Raw genomic sequence first — 24,866 nt, 5'->3', positions numbered from 1 at the left:
TTTTTCACTTCCTTGCTCACTTCCCTGTTTCTTATCACTGCTTTCAAAGAACCAGCAACCTTTCTTCCCTGCTGTACCCTTTCAAGCACTTCACCCTCCAAACCTCCATCCTTACTCATCACACTACCCAAGTACTTAAACATACTCACATTTTCCAATTCCTCACCATCCAACCTCGCTGTACATTCACTGACTTCACCTCTCTCAAAGACCATCACTTTACTCTTCCCTACATTCACCTTTAGATCCCGTTTCTAACACACTCTCCCAAACTCATCCACCAAGCCTTGCAGCTCCCCTTCGTCTTCACTCAACAACACAGTATCATCTGCAACAAACAGTACAGGGAGTTTCCAAACACTACCCTCTCTCACCAGGGCCACTCCAACATCCACAACCCTACCTTGTACCTCTTTTATTACCCAATCCATGTACAGATTGAACAACCATGGAGACATGACACATCCCTGTTTCAACCCAACCTTCAAAGAGAAAAATTCACTTAGTTCACCATCCACACGCACTGCAGCCTTAGCACCATCATACATACTCTTCACAGCATTCAACAACTTCCCATCTACTCCATATATTCTTAATACTTTCCACTATCCTTGTCTATCCACCCTGTCATATGCTTTCTCCAAATCCATGAATGCCACATACAATTTCTTTCCCTTCTCCAGAAACTTTTCCACTAAAGATCTAAGAATGAATATCTGATCTACACAACCTCTTCCCTTCCTAAAGCCTCCCTGTTCTTCTCCAACTAATTTCTCTGTTCTTTCTCTAACTGTCAATAAGTATCCTACCATACACTTTTCCTACTAAACTAAGAAGACAAATGCCCCTATGATTACTACACACTTCTTTTTCCCCTTTTCCTTTGTACAAGGGAATAATTATACCTGACTTTCAATCCTCCGGGACTCTACCTTCCTCCCAGGCCACATCCATTGTACCATTGTACTACTATCTCCCCCTCATGCTTCAGCATTTCACCACACAATCCATCAATTCCTGGGGCTTTCCCCAATTTAACTTTCTTCATTGCTTCCACAACTTCTATCCTACTGATTTCTTCCTGTCTTCTCACCTCCTTCCTTCTCTCAGCCATTCCCCAGCCACTTATACTTGCATTACTTCCATCCTGTATGTTCAACAATTCCTTAAAGTGTTCTCTCCATCTGCTCACTTTTTCGCCCCTCTCCAATAGTAATCTACCATTTTTATCTTTCACTCCCCTGCTAACATCACTTCCACCCTGTCTTACTCTCTTCACCTCTTTCCGGAACATTTTCTTACAGTCCCTCCACTTTACACTCAAATTCCTTCCAAGTTCCTCATCCACTCTCTTCTTATTCTCTCTTACTAATCTTTTCACCTCTCTCTTTCTTTCTACAGTACATATAACTCTCTCTTCCGCCTCTCAACTTCATCCACGCCCCTATTTCTTATCCATTCATTGTATGCTTTCTTCTTTTGTGCCACAGCCTGTCTCACCTCTTCAGTCCACCACGCTGTTCCTTGCACCCCCCTCCGTCTTCTCTTCATCCCACACACCACATCACATGCTGCACATATTTCTTCTGTAAATATCCTGCACACACCTTCCACGTCCTCATCTTCTCAAATTCATATTTGCCGAATCGTTCCTCCACTTCTATCTTATACTCTGCCTTTTTCTCATCCTCTTGTAACTTTTCCACTCTCCTTGCAACTACTCCTTCCTCTCGTCTTTCCCTTCTTCTATTTCTCCATCTTACTTGAATCCTAATTCTGGTCACCACCAAGTAGTGGTCAGAAAGTCCACTTCCCCAACTTCTATAAGCTCTTGCATCCATTACACATCTTCACATCCTTTCATCCACACACACATAATCAATAATTGCCTTCCTTTCATTCAGTTCACCACCCACCCTTCTCATTTCTCGCCATGTATACCAGTGGATCATTTTATGCCTGAAGAAGGTATTGGCTATCACCAACCCCCTCCCAGCACAAATGTCCACTAACGCACTGCCATTCTTATCTATCTCAGCAGGCACACCCCACTCACCAACTATTCCATCCACCTTCACATTCCCTACTTTACCATTCATATCACTGATCAAAAACACTCTCTCATTCCTTCCAAACTTTTCCATGCACACTTCCACATTTGTCCAGAATTCTTCTCTCATTCTGCTAGCACGATCTTGCGTTGGCGCATACACACACACAATCACCCACATTTGTATTCCAACTTTCAACCTTACCCACACAATCCTTGACCCAAGTGATCCATACTGTCTTATGCTCTTCTTCCATCTTTTACTCACAACTATACATACTCCTTCCTTTGCCCTCTCATTCTCACCTACTCCTGCACATATACCCCATCCATACTCCCATTCTCTCACACTTTCTCCTCTCCATTTTGTTTCAGTTAATCCACATACATCCACTTTTGCACCCTCAAGCACCTGGACAATCTCTCTCTCTTTCACCTCATCATTCACTCCTCTTACATTCCATGTTGCCATTACCAAGTCCTTTGTCCGGTCCTGGGTCGTCATTGTTTGGTTAGTCCTTGTCCGAGGCTTCTTGTTTGTCTTTTTAGTTAGTTGTTTTCCGGGGAGGGGCACTAACCCTCTGCCAACTCCATCAGTTAATATGGTTCTGGATATTTTGTTTTGGTGACTCTGGTCTCAATATTTTTAGAGTAGCTTGTGTCCTTATATTAATACCGTACTAACATACTAAGAGCTTTGTTGCAGTCAGTGTAGGTAAATATGAGAGGCACTTACTAAGATAAGCTTCAGATGGCACAGTGAGACATACACAGTGAAGAGTAAGGCTGGTACCCAGAGCTGGCAGGTCCTTCACAATGGTATGTAAACGAAAGTCATTTCTTGTGAGTCGCAGTAGAAGAAGGCATGGCAGGGACACCAACGAAGCCACCAATTCTGTCATGAGTGAAGCTGACGCTCTCTCCAGCCGACAATTATCGAGTTCCAACACCGTAACCTGAAATTTACTTAACCCCTTTAGTCTTGTGCTGGAGAGGGACACCTTCAAGTAGTGGCAATGATATAACAGGGAAGCTCCATTGCCTGGTTAAGGTAAATGTCCCTTCACTCCTTCCCTGTCTCCTTAAAGGAAGATGGTGGAGTGCAGAAGAACAGCTTCAGTCTGTACTCCATTGGGTTCACTTCCAGATAAGCCTGGGGCCACAGCAACAACAATAATCTCACGATATTTCTTGTAACTCTTCTTATTACCTTCAGCAAATTCTATTCACGTTGGGGAAAAACATCTCTTACTATTGTGATTCACTCTAAATTTGGTGATAATTTGATTCAAGTCTTGCTATCTACTGCATAATTATTTTATCCTGTCCAGAAGAGATTATTCAAACTCAAAGAGTAAGACACAGTCCTCATTATATCTGTTTCACATTAACTTGACCCACATTTTCATTCTTTTGCAGCCTACTTTACACTGCCCAGTGGCAGAGGAAGAAAATCTATCTATCTATCTATGGCCAGACGTCTCAATCCCGTTTGGGGCGGCCACAAACAAATCGCCTCCAAGTCGCCCTATCCCCCGCCATTTCACTGGCCTGCTCCCAACTCACACCTCCCTCTCTCATATACCTCTCCACCCCATCCCTCCATCTCATCCTCGGCCTCCCCCTCCCTCTTCCCCCCTCCACCTCACTCACATACACTCTCTTCGTCAGTCTTTCACCCTCCATCCTCTCCACATGGCCAAACCACCTCAGTGTGTTCCTCATAACGCTTCCTATCACATCCACATCCACACCACAACGCTCCTTTATATCCTCATTCATCAGCCTGTCCCTCCATGTGACTCCAAAGGCTCCTCTTAAATAACTCATTTCCACTGCTCTCACTCTTGACTTGTGTCCTTCCAACAACGTCCAAGCTTCACTTCCATACGTTAGAGTTGGTATCACAATACTGTCATGTAGTAACTTTTTCACTTCCATGCTCACTTCCCTGTTTCTTATCACTGCTTTCAAAGAACCAGCAACCTTTCTTCCCTGCTGTACCCTTTCAAGCACTTCACCCTCCAAACCTCCATCCTTACTCATCACACTACCCAAGTACTTAAATGTACTCACACTTTCCAATTCCTAACCATCCAACCTCGCTGTACATTCACTGACTTCACCTCTCACAAAGACCATCACTTTACTCTTCCCTACATTCACCTTTAGATTCCATTTCTTACACACTCTCCCAAACTCATCCACCAAGCCTTGCAGCTCCCCTTCGTCTTCACTCAACAACACAGTATCATCTGCAAATAACAGTACAGGGAGTTTCCAAACACTATCCTCTCTCACCAGGGCCACTCCAACATCCACTACCCTACCTTGTACCTCTTTTATTACCCAATCCATGTACAGATTGAACAACCATGGAGACATGACACATCCCTGTTTCAAACCAACTTTCAAAGAGAAAAATTCACTTAGTTCACCATCCACATGCACTGCAGCCTTCGCACCATCGTACATACTCTTCACAGCATTCAACAACTTCCCATCTACTCCATATATTCTTAACACTTTCTGCAATCCTTGTCTATCCACCCTGTCATATGCTTTCTCCAAATCCATGAAAGCCGCATACAATTTCTTTCCCTTCTCTAGAAACTTTTCCACTAAAGATCTAAGAATGAATATCTGATCTACACAACCTCTTCCCTTCCTAAAGCCTCCCTGTTCTTCTCCAACTAATTTCTCTGTTCTTTCTCTAACTCTGTCAATAAGTATCCTACCATATACTTTTCCTATTATACTATGAAGACAAATGTCCCTATGATTACCACACACTTCTTTTTCCCCTTTTCCTTTGTACAAGGGAATAATTATACCTGACTTCCAATCCTCCGGGACTCTACCTTCCTCCCAGGCCAATCTGCACATCTTCCACATCCATTCTACTACTATCTCTCCCCCATGCTTCAGCATTTCACCACACACTCCATCAATTCCTGGGGCTTTCCCCGATTTAACTTTCTTCATTGCTTCCACAGCTTCTATCCTACTGATTTCTTCCTGTCTTCTCACCCCCCTCCTTCTCCCAGCCATTCCCCAGCCACTTATACTCGCATTACTTCCATCCTCTATGTTCAACAATTCCTTAAAGTGTTCTCTCCATCTGCTCACTTTTTCTCCCTTCTCCACTAGTAATCTACCATTTTTATCTTTCACTCCCCTGCTAACATCACTTCCACCCTGTCTTACTCTTTTCACCTCTTTCCAGAACATTTTCTTACAATCCCTCCACTTTACACTCAGATTCCTTCCAAATTCCTTATCCACTCTCTTCTTACTCTCTCTTACTAATCTCTTCACCTCTCTCTCTTTCTTTCTACATATAACTCTCTCTTCCGCCTCTCAACTTCTTCCACGCCCCTATTTCTCATCCATTCATTGTATGCTTTCTTCTTTTGTGCCACAGCCTGTCTCACCTCTTCAGTTCACCACGCTGTTCCTTGCACCCCCCTCCGTCCTCTTTTCCTTCCACACACCACAACACATGCTGCACATATTTCTTCTGTAAATATCCTACACACACCTTCCACGTCTCCCATCTGCTCCAATTCATATTTGCCCAATCGTTCCTCCACTTCTCTCTTATACTCTGCCTTTTTCTCATCCTCTTGTAACCTTTCCACTCTCCTTGCAACTACTCCTTCCTCTCGTCTTTCCCTTCTTCTATTTCTCCATCTTACTTGAATCCTAATTCTGGCCACCACCAAGTAGTGGTCAGAAAGTCCACTCCCCCAACCTCTATAAGCTCTTTGCGTCCATTACACATCTTCGCATCGTTTCATCCACACACACATAATCAATCATTGCCTTCCTTTCATTCAGTTCACCACCCACCCTTCTCATCACTCGCCATGTATACCTGTGGATCATTTTATGCCTGAAGAGGGTATTGGCTACCACCAACCCCCTCCCAGCACAAATGTCCACTAACGCACTCCCATTCTCATCTATCTCAGCAGGCACACCCCACTCACCAACTATTCCATCCACCTTCACATTCCCAGCTTTACCATTCATATCACCGATCAAAAACACTCTCTCATTCCTTCCAAACTTTTCCATGCACACTTCTACATTTGTCCAGAACTCTTCTCTCACTCTTCTAGCACGATCTTGCGTTGGCGCATACACACACACACAATCGCCCACATTTGTATTCCAACTTTCAACTTTACCCACACAATCCTTGACCCAAGTGATCCATACTGTCTTATGCTCTTCTTCCATCTTTTACTCACAACTATACATACTCCTTCCTTTGCCCTCTCATTCTCACCTACTCCTGCACATATATCCCATCCACACTCCCATTCTCTCACACTTTCTCCTCTCCATTTTGTTTCAGTTATTCCACATACACCCACTTTCGCACCCTCAAACACCTGGACAATTTCTCTCTCTTTCACCTCATCATTCGCTCCCCTTACATTCCACGTTCCGATAACCATGTTCTTTTTCCAGTCCTTGGTCGTCATCGTTTGGTCAGTCCTTGTCCGAGGCTTACTGTTTGTTTTTTTAGTTAGTTGTTTTCCGGGGAGGGGCACTAACCCTCCGCCAACCCTTTTAGTCGCCTTTTACGACAAGCAGGGATACTGGGGGAGTATTCTTGAAAATACCCCTACCCCCAGGGGGTAGGGGGGTAAACATCCTTTCCATAGCACTTCTTCATGACTAGTATCATTTTCTAGTATTAATCTCTTGGTACAATTGAGCACTGAAGATGGAGAGATGGCAATTTTTAAAGTCCAAGATAGAGTAAAAGGAGCAAAAGTCCTTCACTAGTAGATATCTTTGGTGAGTTGCATAAAAGTAATTGGAAAGGAAAAAAAAAAAAAAAAGGCAAAGACCACTGGACTGAATGGATTAGTCAAGGCAATATCTAACTCCTCCAGTTCAACACATTTCCACTAAACTTAATAAAATCATCTAGTCTATCTATCTATCTATTGCCACACGCCATAATCCCGTAAGGGGTGGCCATTTGACTTTGAGTTATTTGTTTTACAGGGAGGGGCACTAACCCTCCATCAACCTACTTGTTGACACAAAGGGAGCACATATGGTTTGGTTATATGGTTACCACCTGGCATTGCAAATGGCTTCTTGGCTTACAGGAAACCATTTGGCTTGTCACTCAATGTAAAGCCACCTGTACAGGAAAGAACAGCAATAAGATGTGACAGGAAGGATGGGAGAAATAGGAAGAGAGGAGGGTAGGCACAGAAAAAGAATGATAAAGGCTATGGAAGAAGTAGACAGCACTACAGTACATCAAGTGAGTGGATGATGGTCGTCACCACCCAATCATCTGGTGGAAGCAAAAATAAAAGTACATTTCTGAAGTCACATGAGACAGCTTCAGGCACCATGACAAACAATAAGAGGCTAAAGACTGACCCCTGATGCATGCCAACATTCACAGAAAACTCATTACTCAAATCTCCATTCAATATCACCTGTGTGCAAACACCTACATACATACCCAGAACCACTCTAACCAGCCACTCCTCAATCCCAAGTTTTCTCATTGTCCACTTCACCACCTCCCTAGGGACTCTGTCAAAGGCCCTCTCCAAATAAACAAAAGCAAAATACAGCTCCTTTTCTTTTCTATATATTTTTCCTGAAGCTGTCAGACAGTGAATATTGTAACAATGGTCCCTTTCCCTGGCATAAACCCAACCTGTATTTCATATATATTGACTCTTTCCTTTATCATACCTTCTAGGTCTCTCTCCATTACTTTTACTATATGCTCCAACAGTTTTATGCATTTATAACTTCTTTCCAGGGCATCATCCTTCCCCATTTACAAGCACATTCTTCAGCCAGTCATCTGGGACAACACACTCATATCTAACTGAATTGATCAAATCAGTAACTAAACCCACTCCCATATCACCTGAGGCCTTCAATATCTCAACAGTCAACCTAGACACACGTGCTGCCTTCCCCTATTGCATCCTGTCTACTGCCCTGCTCACAGCAGTAGCATCATTCAAAGGTCAAAGGGCAAACACTGTATCTACTGACTCCAAACTTTTCCTGTTCCAGTGAAACTCCTCATTCAGCAACCGGTCATAATGCTCTCTCCAGGCATCTTTAACTTTCTTATTGTCCACCACTACCTTTCCTTCTTCATTCTTCACACACACACACTATGATATCTCTGTTTTCCCTCTTCATCTGGTTTGCCACTTAAGTACTGTATTCTTCCTTTCAAAGTTATTTAGGTCATATTGTAAAAGTCTCTGGGACTCAGATTTTGCCCTGTATGTCTCTTTTCCAGCCCTATGGTTGGTACCCAAGTATTCCTTTCTGTTACCACCACTTATCCATTCCTGGAAAAGCTGCCTTTTCTCCTTAACTGGAGCTTACACACCCTCATCCCACAACCATGTTACCTTATGTCTTGGAGAGCCCCTTGTCCATCCACATACTGAATCAGTAACTCTCAAGAGAATATTCTTAAGAGCTCTGTATCCATCATTAAGACTTCTGTCAACAGCTCTCTGTTCAGCCACAGCTCAACGCAACTCTTCTCACAATACAAGGCATCCCTTACTGCTTGGGTCTTCAATTTCCATATTTTTCTCCTGGGTGCACAGGTCCTCTTCTTCACCACTTGCTCCTTAAACACCATGTTACAAGTCAATAATTTCTGTTGCTTGACACTTTTCACTCCCTATAACTTTAGCATTCCTAATCAACCTCGTATCAGCCCTTATGACCAGGAAATAGTCAATCTGGCTACTATTTCCCCCAGACTCATATGTAATCAACCTATCCTCTCTTTTCCTAAAAAGCATGTTGCTCCCAAAGATGTTCATTGCCTCCTAAAATTTAAATATCCTTTCCCCTTCCATATTCCTAGTTCCAAATGAGCATCCCCCATGTCCTTGGGCTTCTTCACCCACAAGACCATTTAAATCCCCACCCAAAATTACAATCTCATCATCCCTCATACCACCAGCCACATGTATCAAGTCATCCCAGAATCAATCTTTTTCTACATCATCTGAGCCAACCTGAGGAGCATACACTATAACATTATTATAACTGAAATGATGAGTTTACCAAGCAATACTTTCACTGATACAATCCTAGCATTCACCCTCATTACATTCATGACACATTCCACCCATTTCTCCTCAACCAGCACACTCACACCACCATATCTGTCTACACTTCCCTTCCAAAGAACCTGATGCCTACAATGCCTCCCAGCAATCATCCTAGCTGACCCTTCACTAAACCTGACTTCCAGTATACAATCAACATCCACTCATCTCCTACTCAAGTCTCTCCTACTTCCCGTTCTATCCTTCAAACCACTCACATTCCGGGAAGCTACTCTGAACCCCGTGAGTGATTTATTTCCACAGGCTTGTTATTTTTTATTTTTTTATTTTTGTCATAAGTCGGGTAAATAAAGAAGGAGACAAACTGAGACCCCATGCCCTGGATACTTCCAAGTTCAAGCATGGGACCTGGGATCTATAGTCCACTAGCCATGGCCAGTGGCTGTGGCAGTGGCCTTGGGGCACCCTGCCAGGACAGCTACAGGGACACCCTCCAAGCGCGCCTTGGTACTGTAACTGCCCCGCCATTATACACTCACCCAGAGGGCAGCCTCCTGGGACACTACTACCAGGTTTGGACCCCTCTCTACTGGGCAGAAGTGGCAGCCTGGGAACCACATGCCTTGTATCCTCTGGCACAGATCCATGCCTCATCCCATCCTGGTCCCAAAACTGTGCTAACAGAGTCTGCGCCACACCTCCCCTCGGGTCCATCGCTAGGAAATGGGGGTAAAGTTTTTTGGCCACATGCCCTTGGTGGTGTCAACCTCAGCAACATAGTGGGTACATTGTGTGGTATGTAAAACACACGCAGATTTGGGAGAGCATGCTGGACTACTCTCTGTGTTAATGTCAAACTGAAGAAGGTCAGCGACGGGGGATGGTCATGATATCCTGATGGCTAGTGAAACAGGGGCTCTAGCTCTCCCTATCCCCACTATTTCCAAGCAGCAAATCTCATCACAACAACACCAATCTCCTCCAGCTATAGTTGGACCACATGATCTCTGTTGCATATGACACACTAATAATTGGCTGTACCAGTGTCCCCAACTGCAAGGTAAGTTGTTGTTGTTACTATTTTTGTGCAACCCTGGTATTTTTGGCTGAGCTGATCCATCAACTGCAGGCAAGCAGGGCCATCTCATGCAGTGAACCAATGTTCCCTTGCAGCAGAAAGCACTTCATCAAACCAAGGAGTGGAGATTAGAGTGGATGTTTGTTTCATGGATGGATCCTGCATTTGCATCTCACCACCCAGTTAACAAGGGCACTATAGTAGGCTCCACATCACCCTGGTATCTGGCTGTATGGTTACTACCCAGTATTGTAAATGGTTACCTGTGTTACAGGAAACCATTAGGAACCCAGGAAACCATTAGGCTTGTCACTCAGTGTAGAGACACCTGAAGTGGAAGGAGAAGCAATAAGTACCCTAAGGATAAGGTAATTTAGCCCATTTTTCAAACGAGTAGGGTGACGAGGTAATTTTACGAAAATTGTCTGCCTATCTATCTATCTATCTATCTATGGCCAGACATCTTAAACCCTCCATGGACGCCGGTGTCCAATGACGTTTAGCCAATAAGTGGCTGCAGACGTCGTTTGAGCATGGTCTGTAAAAAACGGTGAAAATTTTTGGGAAGTGAACTAACATTCTGAATGTTTTCAGACTGACCTACACTACACTCCCATGCACCCCATGAAGCAGCTCAGGGCCTGCTGCTGTGTTGAGTGGATTTTCAATTTTTTCGCTTGTGGTCATGCCTAAACAAGCATAACTACACCCATTATCTTGACCCAGACAAAAAATATCATCTTTGTCCTCTCTTGTGAAACATACACAACCATCTTGTTTATGATTATGAATAAATACAGGCACAAACAAAAAAAATATGATAATAAGAGAAAAATACATTTTTGTTTTGGTATCTTTATCTATTTGCTCAGGTTTGTTGTACCGGTTTGGATCAATGCAGTGCGACTTGTAGAAAACTGTGAAAACTTTTGGGATGTGAACGAACATCTGGGACATGAGACTGACCTTCACTTTATGCTCTCACACCTCATTTGTCATTTCATCACCTGCTGCCATGACGAAAGGGTGAACGATTTTTCTTTTATGGCCATGCCTAAACACACATAGTTACACACAGTATCTCGATCCAAACAGAAAATATCATCTTTCTCCTCCCTTGCGAAACACACACAACCACCCTGTTTTCGATTATAAATAAACACAGGCATAAACAAAAATGACATGAAAATAAAAGAAAAGTTAATTTTTGTTTGGTTTCTTTACCTATTTGCTCAGGTTAGTTGCACTGTTGTGAGTCATTTTACATATTCTTTGCCTTTTACAAGCATAACAGGAAAGTTTTCTGTGTTCATATGATGCTTTCGTGGGTGGTAAGGCCTCCCTTCCCTTCCTGCTAATCAGCCCGTGTGAGGTGCGATGGCAGGTCGTCTCACATTTGAACTCCCACTATTCAGCCTGTACACTCCAGGGAAGACATTTATCTCATTTAGGTCTGAAAACAAACACTCTTGCCTCCCTTTTCCAACAAACTCCACCACCCAGATTATAAAAATAAGTCGATACTACCATAAACACAATAAACACCAAAAAATGCAAAATAAATTCATAATGTGATGTGGTGTGTGGAAGGAAGAGAAGACGGAGGGGGGTGCAAGGAACAGCATGGTGGACTGAAGAGGTGAAACAGGCTGTGGCACAAAAGAAGAAAGCATACAATGAATGGATGAGAAATAGGGGCGTGGAAGAAGTTGAGAGGCGGAAGAGAGAGTTATATGTGGAAAGGAAGAGAGAGGTGAAAAGATTAGTAAGAGAGAGTAAGAAGAGAGTGGATGAGGAATTTGGAAGGAATTTGAGTGTAAAGTGGAGGGACTGTAAGAAAATGTTCTGGAGAGAAGTGAAAAGAGTAAGACAGGGTGGAAGTGAAGTTAGCAGGAGAGTGAAAGATAAAAATGGTAGATTACTAGTGGAGAAGGGAGAAAAAGTGAGCAGATGGAGAGCACACTTTAAGAAATTGTTGAACGTAGAGGATGGAAGTAATGCGAGTATAAGTGGCTGGGGAATGGCTGGGAGAAGGTGGGAGGTGAGAAGACAGGAAGAAATCAGTAGGATAGAAGTTGTGGAAGCAATGAAGAAAGTTAAATTGGGGAAAGCCCCAGGAATTGATGGAGTGTGTGGTGAAATGCTGAAGCATAGGGGAGAGATAGTAGTAGAATGGATGTGGAAGATGTGCAGATTGGCCTGGGAGGAAGGTACAGTCCTGGAGGATTGGAAGTCAGGTATAATTATTCCCTTGTACAAAGGAAAGGGGGAAAAAGAAGTGTGTGGTAATCATAGGGGCATTTGTCTTCTTAGTATAATAGGAAAAGTGTATGGTAGGATACTTATAGACAGAGTTAGAGAAAGAACAGAGAAATTAGTTGGAGAAGAACAGGGAGGCTTTAGGAAGGGAAGAGGTTGTGTAGATCAGATATTCATTCTTAGATCTTTAGTGGAAAAGTTTCTAGAGAAGGGAAAGAAGTTGTATGTGGCTTTCATGGATTGGGAGAAAGCATATGACAGGGTGGATAGACAAGGATTGTGGAAAGTGTTAAGAATATATGGAGTAGATGGGAAGTTGTTGAATGCTGTGAAGAGTATGTACGATGGTGCGAAGGCTGCAGTGTGTGTGGATGGTGAACTAAGTGAATTTTTCTCTTTGAAAGTTGGTTTGAAACAGGGATGTGTCATGTCTCCATGGTTGTTCAATCTGTACATGGATGGGGTAATAAAAGAGGTACAAGGTAGGGTAGTGGATGTTGGAGTGGCCCTGGTGAGAGAGGATAGTGTTTGGAAACTCCCTGTACTGTTGTTTGCAGATGATACTGTGTTGTTGAGTGAAGACAAAGGGGAGCTGCAAGGCTTGGTGGATGAGTTTGAGAGAGTGCGTAAGAAACGGAACCTAAAGGTGAATTTAGGGAAGAGTAAAGTGATGGTCTTTGAGAGAGGTGAAGTTAGTGAATGTACAGCGAGGTTGGATGGTGAGGAATTGGAAAATGTGAGTACGTTTAAGTATTTGGGTAGTGTGATGAATAAGGATGGAGGTTTGGAGGGTGAAGTGCTTGAAAGGGTACAGCAGGGAAGAAAGGTTGCTGGTTCCTTGAAAGCAGTGATAAGAAACAGGGAAGTGAGCATGGAAGTGAAAAAGTTACTACATGACAGTATTGTGATACCAACTCTAACGTACGGAAGTGAAGCTTGGACATTGTTGGAAGGACACAAGTCAAGAGTGAGAGCAGTGGAAATGAGTTATTTAAGAGGAGCCTGTGGAGTCACATGGAGAGACAGGCTGACGAATGAGGATATAAAGGAGCGTTGTGGTGTGGATGTGGATGTGATAGGAAGCGTTATGAGGAACACACTGAGGTGGTTTGGCCATGTGGAGAGGATGGAGGGTGAAAGACCGACGAAGAGAGTGTATGTGAGTGAGGTGGAGGGGGGAAGAGGGAGGGGGAGGCCGAGGATGAGATGGAGGGATGGGGTGGAGAGGTATATGAGAGAGGGGGGTGTGAGTTGGAAGCAGGGCAGTGAAATGGCGGGGGACAGGGCGACTTGGAGGCGATTTGTTTGTGGCCACCCCAAACGGGATTGAGGCGTCTGGCAATAGATAGATAGATAGATAATTTTTTACAATCAAACCTCGCATAGTATGTACAGAAAAATTTCAAAATACACATATCTAGATATTTCACACCTTTTCAGCACCACTGACAATGTTTAAAAAAAAAAAAAAAAAAAAAAAAAGTGTGATGTTGCACACTGCAATACCTACAGTAGGTGTGACTATAGTCGCGGCGCATGACTCTGGGGTTGTCATTATCGTACCCTGGCAACCTACCATTCAAAAGTGCGTCTGATTTCGTATCATATTATACATGAATCATATTATTATGCACGAATATATTATAAACGAATATTATTATGTTTGAACATATTATACACGGCCATACCACGTTGAGTACACCGCTTCCCGTCCGATCAGCAAAGTTAAGCAACGTTGGGTCTGGTTAGTACTTGGATGGGTGACCGCTTGGGAACACCAGATGCTGTTGGCATAACGTTCTCTCTACGTGTCAAGTGGGGTTGATGGAGGATTAGTGCCCCTCCCCGTAAAACAATTAACTCTAAGCCCTTGGCCACCCTGTTTGGGATACATGGCGTCTGGCAATGAATGAAAATGAAAAAATATTATACACGAATTACATGCGTCTCATATTATACACGAAATCAGACGCATTTTTGAATGGTAGGTTGCCAGAGCATGATAATAACAACCTCAGAGTCGCGCGCCACGACTATAGTAGTATCAGCTGCCTAAATTTAAGCAACTTCCGTATTCAACTGCACGCCACAGGATGGGTCTAGGAAGCTGAAATTTGCACTGCCAGGTGCGTCAGAACTTCCTCTTCAATATGGCAAAGAAAAAAAAAATCATTTTCAAAACTTCAGAAAATGGCCCCAGCGTCGTCCAGGGGCGCATGTAAAATTCCGAACACATGGCTATGGAAGGGTTAATCCTGTAAGGGATGGCCACAAACAAATCGCCTCTATGTCGCCCTGTCCCTTGCCACTTAGATACCCTCCCCTCAAGCTCACACTCCCCTCTCTCATATACCTCTAAACTGCATCCCTCCACTCATCCTCAGTCACCCCCTCCCTCTTCCCCCACCTCCCTTCCACCTCCCTCACATAAACCCTCCTCATTAGTCACTCATTCTCCATCCTCTCCACATGGCCAAACCATCCCGATGTTTTTTTCTCAACGCTTTCTATCATGTCTACTTTCACACCACAACACTCATTCACTCCTCATTTGTCGGTCAGTCTCTCCATGTGACTCCACATGCTCCTCTCAAATACCTCACTTCTACTGATCTCTTTCTTGACTTGTGTCCTTCCAACAAAGTCTAAGCTTCACTTCTACACATTAGAGTTGGTATCACAATACTATTATGCAGCAATTTTTTACTTCATGCACACTTCCTTATTTCTTATCACTGCTTTCAAAGAACTAGCAACCTTTCTTCCTTGCTAAACCCTTTCCAGCATTTCATCCTCTAAACTTCCATCCTTACTCATCAAACTACCCAAGTACTTAAATGCACTCACATTTTCCATCATCATCATCATCATCATCATCATCAACAGGACCTCCTTTCTAACCCCAGGGCTGAATGAGGAGTAGCAACATCCAAACAGCCCAAATTTACTCAATCCAATGGGCAACGCTTCCATTCACTCATCATTCAAGCCCCTGGAATCCAGGCTCAATATGATAAGTCAAAAACATTCACCATGTTCTACAGCTTCACATAAAAGTATCCAACAGAGTCAATCCAGACGCTGTCATGTTAAAAAGGGACGCCAAATCCCTGATCATGTGCTTCTCATCAAAATATCCATCCAGCACCTCCTTCTTGGCCTACCGCACCTCCTCCCTACTTCAAATTTGCTCAGATATACTTTTTTCACCACTCTATTGTTATCCATTCTCTCCACATGACCATACTATCTCAGTACAATCTCTTCGATTCTGGTGTCCACAGACTTTCTCACTCCACATCCTTCACGAATCACATTATTTCGTATCCTATCTACTCTCTGTACTCCACATACATTCCTTGGCAGTCCCATCTCCACTGCTCTCACTCTCGACTTTTCATTTTCATCCCACACCATAGTCTCACATTCATATGTTAAAGTTGGCACTAACACTCCTTCATGTAAGCCTCATGCCTGACACTCAAGCCTCTGTTTATTATCAAGGCCTTCATTGCACCAGCTACTTTCCTTCCTTGTGTCACTCTACTTTCCACTTCTATCACTATACCCAGGCATCTAAACTCTCTCATCAATTCCAGTTTGTCTCAGTTCACTGTAACATCACACTGGGAGTCACCTTCTTTCTCAATAACCATCACTTTACTCTTTTCTACATTTACTCTTTAGGCATATTCTCGCAGACATCAGAAAAACTCTGCACTAGTCTACCAAGGTCTTGTTAGGTATTTGCAAGTAGTACTGCATCATCAGCATACAACAAATTTGAAATATTCCAACCATCACTATTCATTACCAACACCATTCCCCTCGCCATTACTCGTGTTTTTATTTCTTTCCTCACCCCATCCATATATATATTGCACAACTGTGGGGACATCACAAAACCTTGTCGCATGCCCACACTGATCGTGAACCATTCACTTAGATGCCCATTTACCCTTATATACGCTTCACTACCATCATAAAAACTCTTGACGGCACCTAGCAGCTTACCATCTACACTATACAAGCACAAAACCTTCCACAATCCTTCTCTGTCTGCTTTGTCATATGCTTTTTCCAGATCCATGAATGCCATAAACAACTTATAGTCCTTCTCACAAGCCTTCTCCACTATCTGTCTAACTGCAAATATTTGATCCACACATCCTCTGCCACTTCTAAAGCCATCCTGTTCATCACTCGCTAGGACTTCTGATATCTCTTACTTTCTGCATAATAATTCTTACATATACCTTCCCTACCACACTCAATAAACTTATGCCACGATAATTCTTGCACTCATTTTGCTCACCTTTATTTTTGTACAGGGGTACAATTACAGCCTTTTTCCACTCTGCTGGCATAGTTAGTCATCCATGACTTCTTATGTATCTCCAACATGCACTTCATTCCACTCTCCCCATTACACTTACTCATCTCTGCATATACCTCATCAGTCCCAGCTGCTTTCCCATTTTTCATCCACTTCACAGCATTCTTCACCTGTGTGAGTGTCACGTTTCCTGGCACTGCATTCCTTCTCTGCACGCCCCCCCAAACCAATCGTGTTTACAGTGGCTCTGCTCCCTCTATTCCCATTTATCAGTCTTTCAAAATATTCTTTCCATCTGATACTTACTTCATCCCCATGGGTTAATAATCTACCATCCACATCATTCACACCTTCACATTTCTTTCCACTGTCATTTCTAAGTTTCCACATCTCTTTCCAGAATAAGTTCTTATTTTCTGAGTAGTTTGCTTTCATTTTTCTTCATAGATCAACATTTACCTCCTCCTTTTTCCTCTTCACTAGTCTGTTTATCTGCCTCTTGCTCTCAATATATTCAGTTCTTATTTCAACTGAACCCCTGTCCTGTAACCACTCTAGCCACTTCTTCCTCTTTTCCTCCACTGCTTTCTTAACCTCTTCATCGCACCATGCCATACCTTTCTTTGTTGTAACTCTTGCCACACCACACACTCCTTTAGCCATCCTAACTAAGCAATCCCTATATGCATTCCACAGGCTGTCCAGATCCATTTCATTCCAGTTCAATGATCCTAACTCCTCTCTTACTTTTCCATTGTAGGGTATTATTTTCTATCATCCATCCATCATCTAAATCTGCACTGCCCCACGAAGAGCGTACGAGCCTGGGGCTGGGCAAGTTGCTCCTGATATTTAAGATGAGTGACCAGCCTCACTCATCACTGAGTGGCACTACGTGAGCGATAAACCCCAACCACCCCTTGGATATGAACTAACTGAGGAGAAATGATAAAATCTGCAATACATTATATAAAAAGAATTCAAATTTTAGTCACCCCTCATTCTTTGTGAATGAGCCATAATGATAGGGACTCTGTTTAAAAATATGGCTTTGACTGGTGCATGGTCTCAATTTCATTATCCACTGTTGCTGACTGTAACCTACACACAGGACACTACAATACTCCGTTCACCATTGCCTGAGAAGAAAACAGGGTATGTAATATCTAAAGGTACCAGTAAAAGTTTATCCTATATTATCTCTTTCTATGGGCAGTGGAAAGAAGCCTTTCCATGGTGCCACTGTTGTCCTGAATGCAGAGCAGATGTGCCTCTGACAAAGGAATGAAACCACCTCATCCTGCCCCACATTTTGTCAGGAGGATGCTGGTACAGTCTAACAGGGCACCATCTCCTGCATGAGGGCAGCTGCTCCCTGACTATTTTTACAATAAGGGAAATGACTCTTTGGCGGTCATTTCCTGGCTTCTCACACTTGCTAACGACACTGAGAGCAATCCTGGGTCACTGACACAATACATATACCTGGCTTGTTCCCTACATTTAACAAGTGAACGACAAACATGTGATATTGTTCGATGGACTTTTTGCAGAGAATCATTCCACATCACATGCACTACACTAACAGATGCCAGACACTGCCACACCACATGAGTGTGTGACAGGTGTAACATAGCCACAAACACTCCTGCCACTCCAAACACAATTTCTCCATCCCATCCACCAACACTCCCATTCACATAACTTGACATCATAACTCAGTCCCTGTGCACAATGATGACACCTACAACACAGACACACACACCAGATACACATCACCTCACACACACACACACACATAAACATGCTACTGTACAGTATAAGTTGATGACCTTTACCCTAAAACAAAAGAAATAACAATTTCTTCAATACCACAAAAAAAAGATAACACTCCTTTATGAAATAACTCACAAACACACAACAGACTCCAAGCATCTGGCACTACTCACACATTTGCACAGATAAAACTGAGGGCCATGGAGAAGGCCTCATTACTTACATTCACCCACTGGTTATCTATCTATCTATCTATAGCCCGACGCCCTAATCCAACAAAGAGTGGCCGCAGGCAAAACGCCTCCAAGTCACTCTGTCACCCACCATTTGACTGCCCTCCCCCCAACTCACCCCCCCCTCCCTCATATACCTCTCAACTCCATCCCTCCACCTCATCCTCGGTCTACCTCTCCCTCTCCCTCCCTCCACCTCACCTACATATGCCCTCTTAGTCAGTCTTGCATTCTCCATTCTCTTCACATGTCCAAACCACCTCAGCGTATTTCTCCTAATCTTCTCAACCACATCCACATCCACCCCACAGCGTTCCTTCACTTCTTCATTCGTCAACCTGTCCCTCCACGTCACTCCACATGCTCCTCTCAAGTAACTCATTTCCACTGCTCTCACTCTTGACTTGTTCCCCTCTTGCAAGGTCCATGCCTCACTTCCATACGTCAGGGTAGGGATCACAATACTATCATGCAGTGACTTCTTAACTCCCATACTCACCTCCCTATTTCTCATCACTGCTTTCAGTGTACCAACAACCTTCCTTCCCTGCTGTACCCTTTCACGCACTTCATCCCCCAAAGTTCCATCCTTACTCATCACACTACCCAAGTACTTGAATGCACTCACATTCTCCATATCCTCACCATCCAAGCTCACTGCACACTCTGTGACTTCATTCCTCTCAAACACCATAACTTTACTTTTGTTTACATTAACTTTCAGATTCCTCCTCCTACACACTGTCCCAAATTCATTCACCAAACCTTGCAACTCCCATTCATCTTCACTCAACAGTACCATATCATCAGCAAACAGCAACACTGGAAGCTTCCAAATCTCACCCTCATTCATTAGAGCCACCTCCACATCCACTGCCCTACCCTGCACCTCCTTTACAACCCCATCCATGTATATATTAAACAGCCATGGAGACATCACACAACCCTGTTTCAGTCCCACACTGAGATCAAAGAACTCACTCAGCTCACCATCCACTCGCACCGTAACCCTAGCTCCCTCGTACATACTCTTCACAGCACTCAACAATTTTCCCTCCACTCCATATATTCTTAATACCTTCCACATACCTTGCCTATCTATTCTGTCATAAGCTTTCTCCAAGTCCATGAAGGCAGCATACATTTTCCTTCCCTTCTCTAGATACTTCTCCACTAAACATCTTAGAACAAATATCTGATCTACACACCCTTTTCCCTTCCTAAATCCCCCTTGTTCTCCTCCAACTAGCTCCTCTGTCATATGCCTAACCCTATCAATGAGTATTCTACCATATATTTTACCAGTCACACTAAGTAGGCAAATACCCCTATGGTTACCACATATTTCTCTCTCTCCTTTTCCTTTGTATAAAGGAACAATTATACCTGATTTCCAGTCCTCTGGAACCCTTCCCTCTTCCCAAGCCAATCTACACAACTTCCATATCCACTCCACAACAATCTCACCCCCATACCTAAGCATTTCACCACATACTCCATCAATTCCTGGGGCCTTTCCCAACTTAATATTCTTCATCGCTTCCACTACTTCCGCCCTACTGATCTCTTCCTCCCTCCTCTCATCTCTTCTTCTCCCAGCCATTCCCCAACCACTTATACTCGCACTGCTCTCACTCTCCACATTCAACAAATCCTCAAAATGCTCCTTCCATCTTCTCAGTTTCTCTCTCTTCTCCACCAACAATCTATTATTCCTATCTTTCACTCCCCTACTATTTCCCCTTTCACACTGCCTTACTTTCTTTACCTCCTTCCAAAACAATTTCTTACTCTCCCTCCATTTCACACTCAGATTCCTCCCAAACTCCTCATCCACTTTCTTTTTACTCTCCTTCACCAGTCTCTTAACCTCCCTTCTCCTGCTCACATATACCTCTCTCTTCTCTCTCTCATCTTCTCCCCTACCTCTACTCGCTAACCATTCACTATATGCCTTCTTCTTTTGTTCCACAGCTTGTTTCACCTCATCATTCCACCATGCTGTCCCTTGCACACCCTTGCATCTCCTCCTCACTCCACAAACCGCCTCACACGCTGCGCCTATCTCTTCCGTGAATATCTTACATACGTCTTCCACCCCTTCCATCTGCTCTAGCTCATACCTTCCCAGTCTTTCTTCCACTATGCTCTTATACTCTGTCATTTTCTCACTATCTTGCAATTTCTCCACTCTTCTCACCGGAGTTGCTTCCTCCTGTCTTCCCCTTCGTCTCCTCAACCACTTTCTTTGCAGCTCTACCTTGGCCATCACTAAGTGATGGTCCGAGACTCCATTTCCCCACCCTCTCCACACTCTTGCATCCAACACTTGTCTCCTCATTCGCTCATCCACACACACGTAGTCTATCATTGCCTTTCGTTCTACAAGTTCACCATCCATCCTCCTCATTACTCTCCATGTATGCCGGTGGATCATCTTATGCCGAAAGTAGGTGTTGGCTATTGCCAACCCCTTACAAGCACAGATGTCCACCAAAGCACTTCCATTCCCATCTACGTCAGCTGGCACACCCCACTGACCAACCACTCCATCCACTCGTACATTCCCAACTTTGCCATTCATGTCTCCAATCAACAGCACTCTCTCGCTCCTCTCAAACTTGTCCATACACGCTTCTACACTCGCCCAAAACTCATCTTTCACTCTTGCCACTCGATCCTCTGTCGGGCCATACACACATACAATCGCCCACGCTTATATACCTACTTTCATCCTCACCCATACAATCCTTGCACCCACTGTTCCATACTCTCTTATATTCTCCTTCCACTTCTTGCTTATCATCAGACATACTCCCTCTCTTGCCCTCTCATTTTCATTGACTCCCGCACATATACCTAAACCATATTCCCATTCTCTCACCCTTTCACCTCCCCATTTAGTTTCAGTCAAATCACATATATCCACTTTTGCATCCTCAAGCACCTGAACAATCTCTCTCTCTTTCACTTCATCATTCACTCCTCTCACATTCAACGTTCCCACCCTAAGAATGTCCTTCGTCCGTTCCTTAGTTGTCAACGTATGGTCCGTCCGGGTCCAAGGCGCTTTGTTCGCTTTTTTAGTTAGTTCTTTTTACGGGGTGGGGCACTAACCCACCACCAACCCTTTTAGTCGCCTCGTACGACAAGCAGGGATACTGGGGGAGTATTCTTGAAATCCCCCTACCCCCAGGGGTATCTACAAAGACAAAACACAAGCAACAAAAGCCAGAATGATGCCACGTTAGAAATACAATTACAGGCTGTCCTTGTTATAATGATGAGATGCATTTGGGAAAACCCACCGCTGAGCCAGGGTGTCATTAAATGGGCACATTATAACAAAGAAAGTATAGGGATGCATCTGGGAGCCTTGGGATCCCACCCAAATGAGTCCAAAAATTAGTTCCTTGCTCACCTAAACCCCCAAATAGCTTAACCAAGCCTAAAAGCAGTATATAACTCACCTAAACCATAAAATAAAATCTGAAAATCATCAAAAATCAGTCAGGAATAAATCAAACTTAGTAAACTGTACCCAAATATGACAGTGTTCACCCCACCTATGACGAAAACACTTTAATCTAAGTCTAAAAAGAGTTTATAAATCAACCTTAACACAAAATTTAAGTCTAAAATATCAAAATCAGTTTTAAAAAGCTCATCGGATAAAAATCCATCAGATAACCAGGGACTGGGCATCGATAAACAGGGAAGGGTGTTAATTTACTTACATTGCTAAGACGGGGTGTCGTATAACGATGGATCATATAGCGGGGTATGGCTGTACTAAGTGTCAATTCTGGTCACAAACAAGAATTCAACATTCATTCCTCCTGAGACCTCTCATGCTGAACCAGTACAACACAATCCTAAGCTCCTTCCCCTAATTTATTTACATCGCTAAGACGGGGCATCGCACAGCGGGGTATTTGTGTACTATTACTGCTAGGGACTTTATCACTAAATACACTGCCTGGTATGAACTCAATCAAAACAGTCGTTGAGGCCTTGCTATTACATCACAACTCAACAACATGCACATTGTCAGTGGCACCTCACAAAGCACCCTCATCCCACACCCGGGAAACCGCATACCCTCCTCTCCAGACACCATATTCTTTTTGCCAATACTGCACTGGGACTACTAGCTAACAGAATCTAAAATAATTTTCCATTATTATCACATTAGAAACAATCCAAACTAGAGCGATCACACTTCATGTACACAAACTACAAGAAAGCAGACAAGAAAATTCGTTGATGAAACAGCACAACACTTCAGCACACTAAGGAACACACCCATCACCAACATTAACACGTGCATTACAAAGTTCACCAACACTATACCCAATGCAGACAAATACCACATTCCATGATACAACTGAAGACAATACGGCCAAAACTTTAAGATGGAGACTGCTTGCTTCATAAGACAATGCAACTCACTTAAGCACAACTCCTCTCTCCTACATACACACGACACCATCACAAGGCTCCGAGAACTAAATAATGAGATCGACAACAGAATTAGCATACAAAAAATGGAATACTGGAAGGCCTTTGTAACAAAGGTCAGTCTTGCCACAGTCCCCTCTTGGCTTTACAAAATGCTTAACAGTATTACTAAAATCACCAACAAGCACCTCAAAGGTCCATTTTGCCATCATATCCCAACACATCCCTTCCTACAAAGAAAAAGGAAGCATACTTGTGAACCACTACACAAATATAAGTCACATAACACCAACAACCACAGAGTCTGAAAAACAATCCCCTCAGCACAGGCCACAATGCAACCACCTTCACTCCAGAACAGACATGTACCATCATCAAGAAAACAAAGAACTTACAAAGCACAGGGCCAGATGGCATCAGCAATCTACATTTGAAACATTTAGGACCTCAAGTCATCCAGGCCCTCATAAACATCAACAACTACTGTACTCATTTGTACACTGTAGCATTCTCAACATGTAGAGACATGGCACAGTATCACTATACAGTACTTAAACCAAAGCAGGACCCAAAACATCCTTTCCATACAGACCTATAACACTACCTAGCATATCAGCCAAGATAAGCAGATGCCTCATTCTCAACAAAGTTACACCTCATGTCCCCCTTGCTCCTTCACACCGATTCAGAACATAATACTCTACAAACACCTTACAGATTAATCTTACGCAACAAGAACCTGACGGAATCAACTTCACAACACACACACAACATACACTTCTCACAACAACAGAAATTAATAAAGCCTTCTCTGCCATCCCTCAATGTACACTAATCATCAAGATATACAACATACACATGGAAAACAACAACAAATGTTATCTTGCCAACTACATATTTATCTGGCAGACATGTATAGGTACAACACTGATTTTCCAGCACCTTTGGTTCCAGAGCAATGCAGGATGAACCATTCTGCCAAACTAATTGAGGTATCATGTGTCTCTCTATCCATCTATTCCCAGATGTCTTAATCATGCAAGGGGTTAAACAATGCACCTTCATGTCACCCTGTCCCCTGCCATTTTGCTGCCCTCCCTCTAGCTCATATATCCCTCTCTCATATACCTCTCCACTCCATCCCATCCTTGGTCTCCCCCTCCCTCTCCCCTTCTCCACCTCACTCACATACACTCTCCTTGTTAGTCTCTCACCCTCCATCCTCCATCCTATCCACATGGCCAAACCACCTCAATGTATTTCCCCTAATGCTTTCTATCACATCCACATCCACACCACAAGACTCCTTCATGTCCTCATTTGTCAGTCTGTCTCTCCATGTAACACCACATGCTCCTCTCAAATAACTTATTTCCACTGATCTCACTCTTGACTTGTGTCCTTCCAACAAGGCCTAAGCTTCGCATCCTTACATTAGAGTTGGTATCATATTATTATGCAGTGACTTCTTTACTTCCATGCTCACTTCCCTATTTCTTATCTTATCCATCCATACACCCATCATCCAATCCTGTGTTGCCCCATGAGGAGCATAGAAGTCCAAGGCCAGGCA

At 43.4% G+C, this 24,866-nt stretch overlaps 1 protein-coding gene and 1 non-coding gene across 3 annotated transcripts in view; one reads left to right on the top strand and one right to left on the bottom strand.

Moving 5' to 3' along the window:
- The window catches only part of LOC145396754 (leucine-rich repeat-containing protein 14-like), a 182,802-nt gene that overhangs the window by 45,518 nt on the left and 112,418 nt on the right, over positions 1–24,866 (bottom strand). Inside the window, exon 6 of one of the 2 annotated variants that reach the window (XM_080270038.1) lies at positions 2,787–3,006. The exons of the other annotated variant lie outside the window; for it this stretch is intronic. Coding sequence (XP_080126164.1) covers positions 2,787–3,006 — 220 coding nt within the window. The remainder of the gene's footprint in view (positions 1–2,786; positions 3,007–24,866) is intronic. 2 annotated transcript variants of the gene reach the window in all.
- On the top strand, positions 14,162–14,280 carry LOC145396914 (5S ribosomal RNA). Its single transcript, XR_013896873.1, has one exon. It is a non-coding gene; the product is annotated as a 5S ribosomal RNA (ribosomal RNA).

The sequence above is a fragment of the Coenobita brevimanus genome, chromosome 39 (assembly GCF_032717465.1).
Source record: "Coenobita brevimanus isolate Jiangsu-jjx chromosome 39, ASM3271746v2, whole genome shotgun sequence".
Lineage (NCBI taxonomy): Eukaryota > Metazoa > Arthropoda > Malacostraca > Decapoda > Coenobitidae > Coenobita > Coenobita brevimanus.
This window is presented reverse-complemented; position numbering and strand designations above follow the sequence as displayed.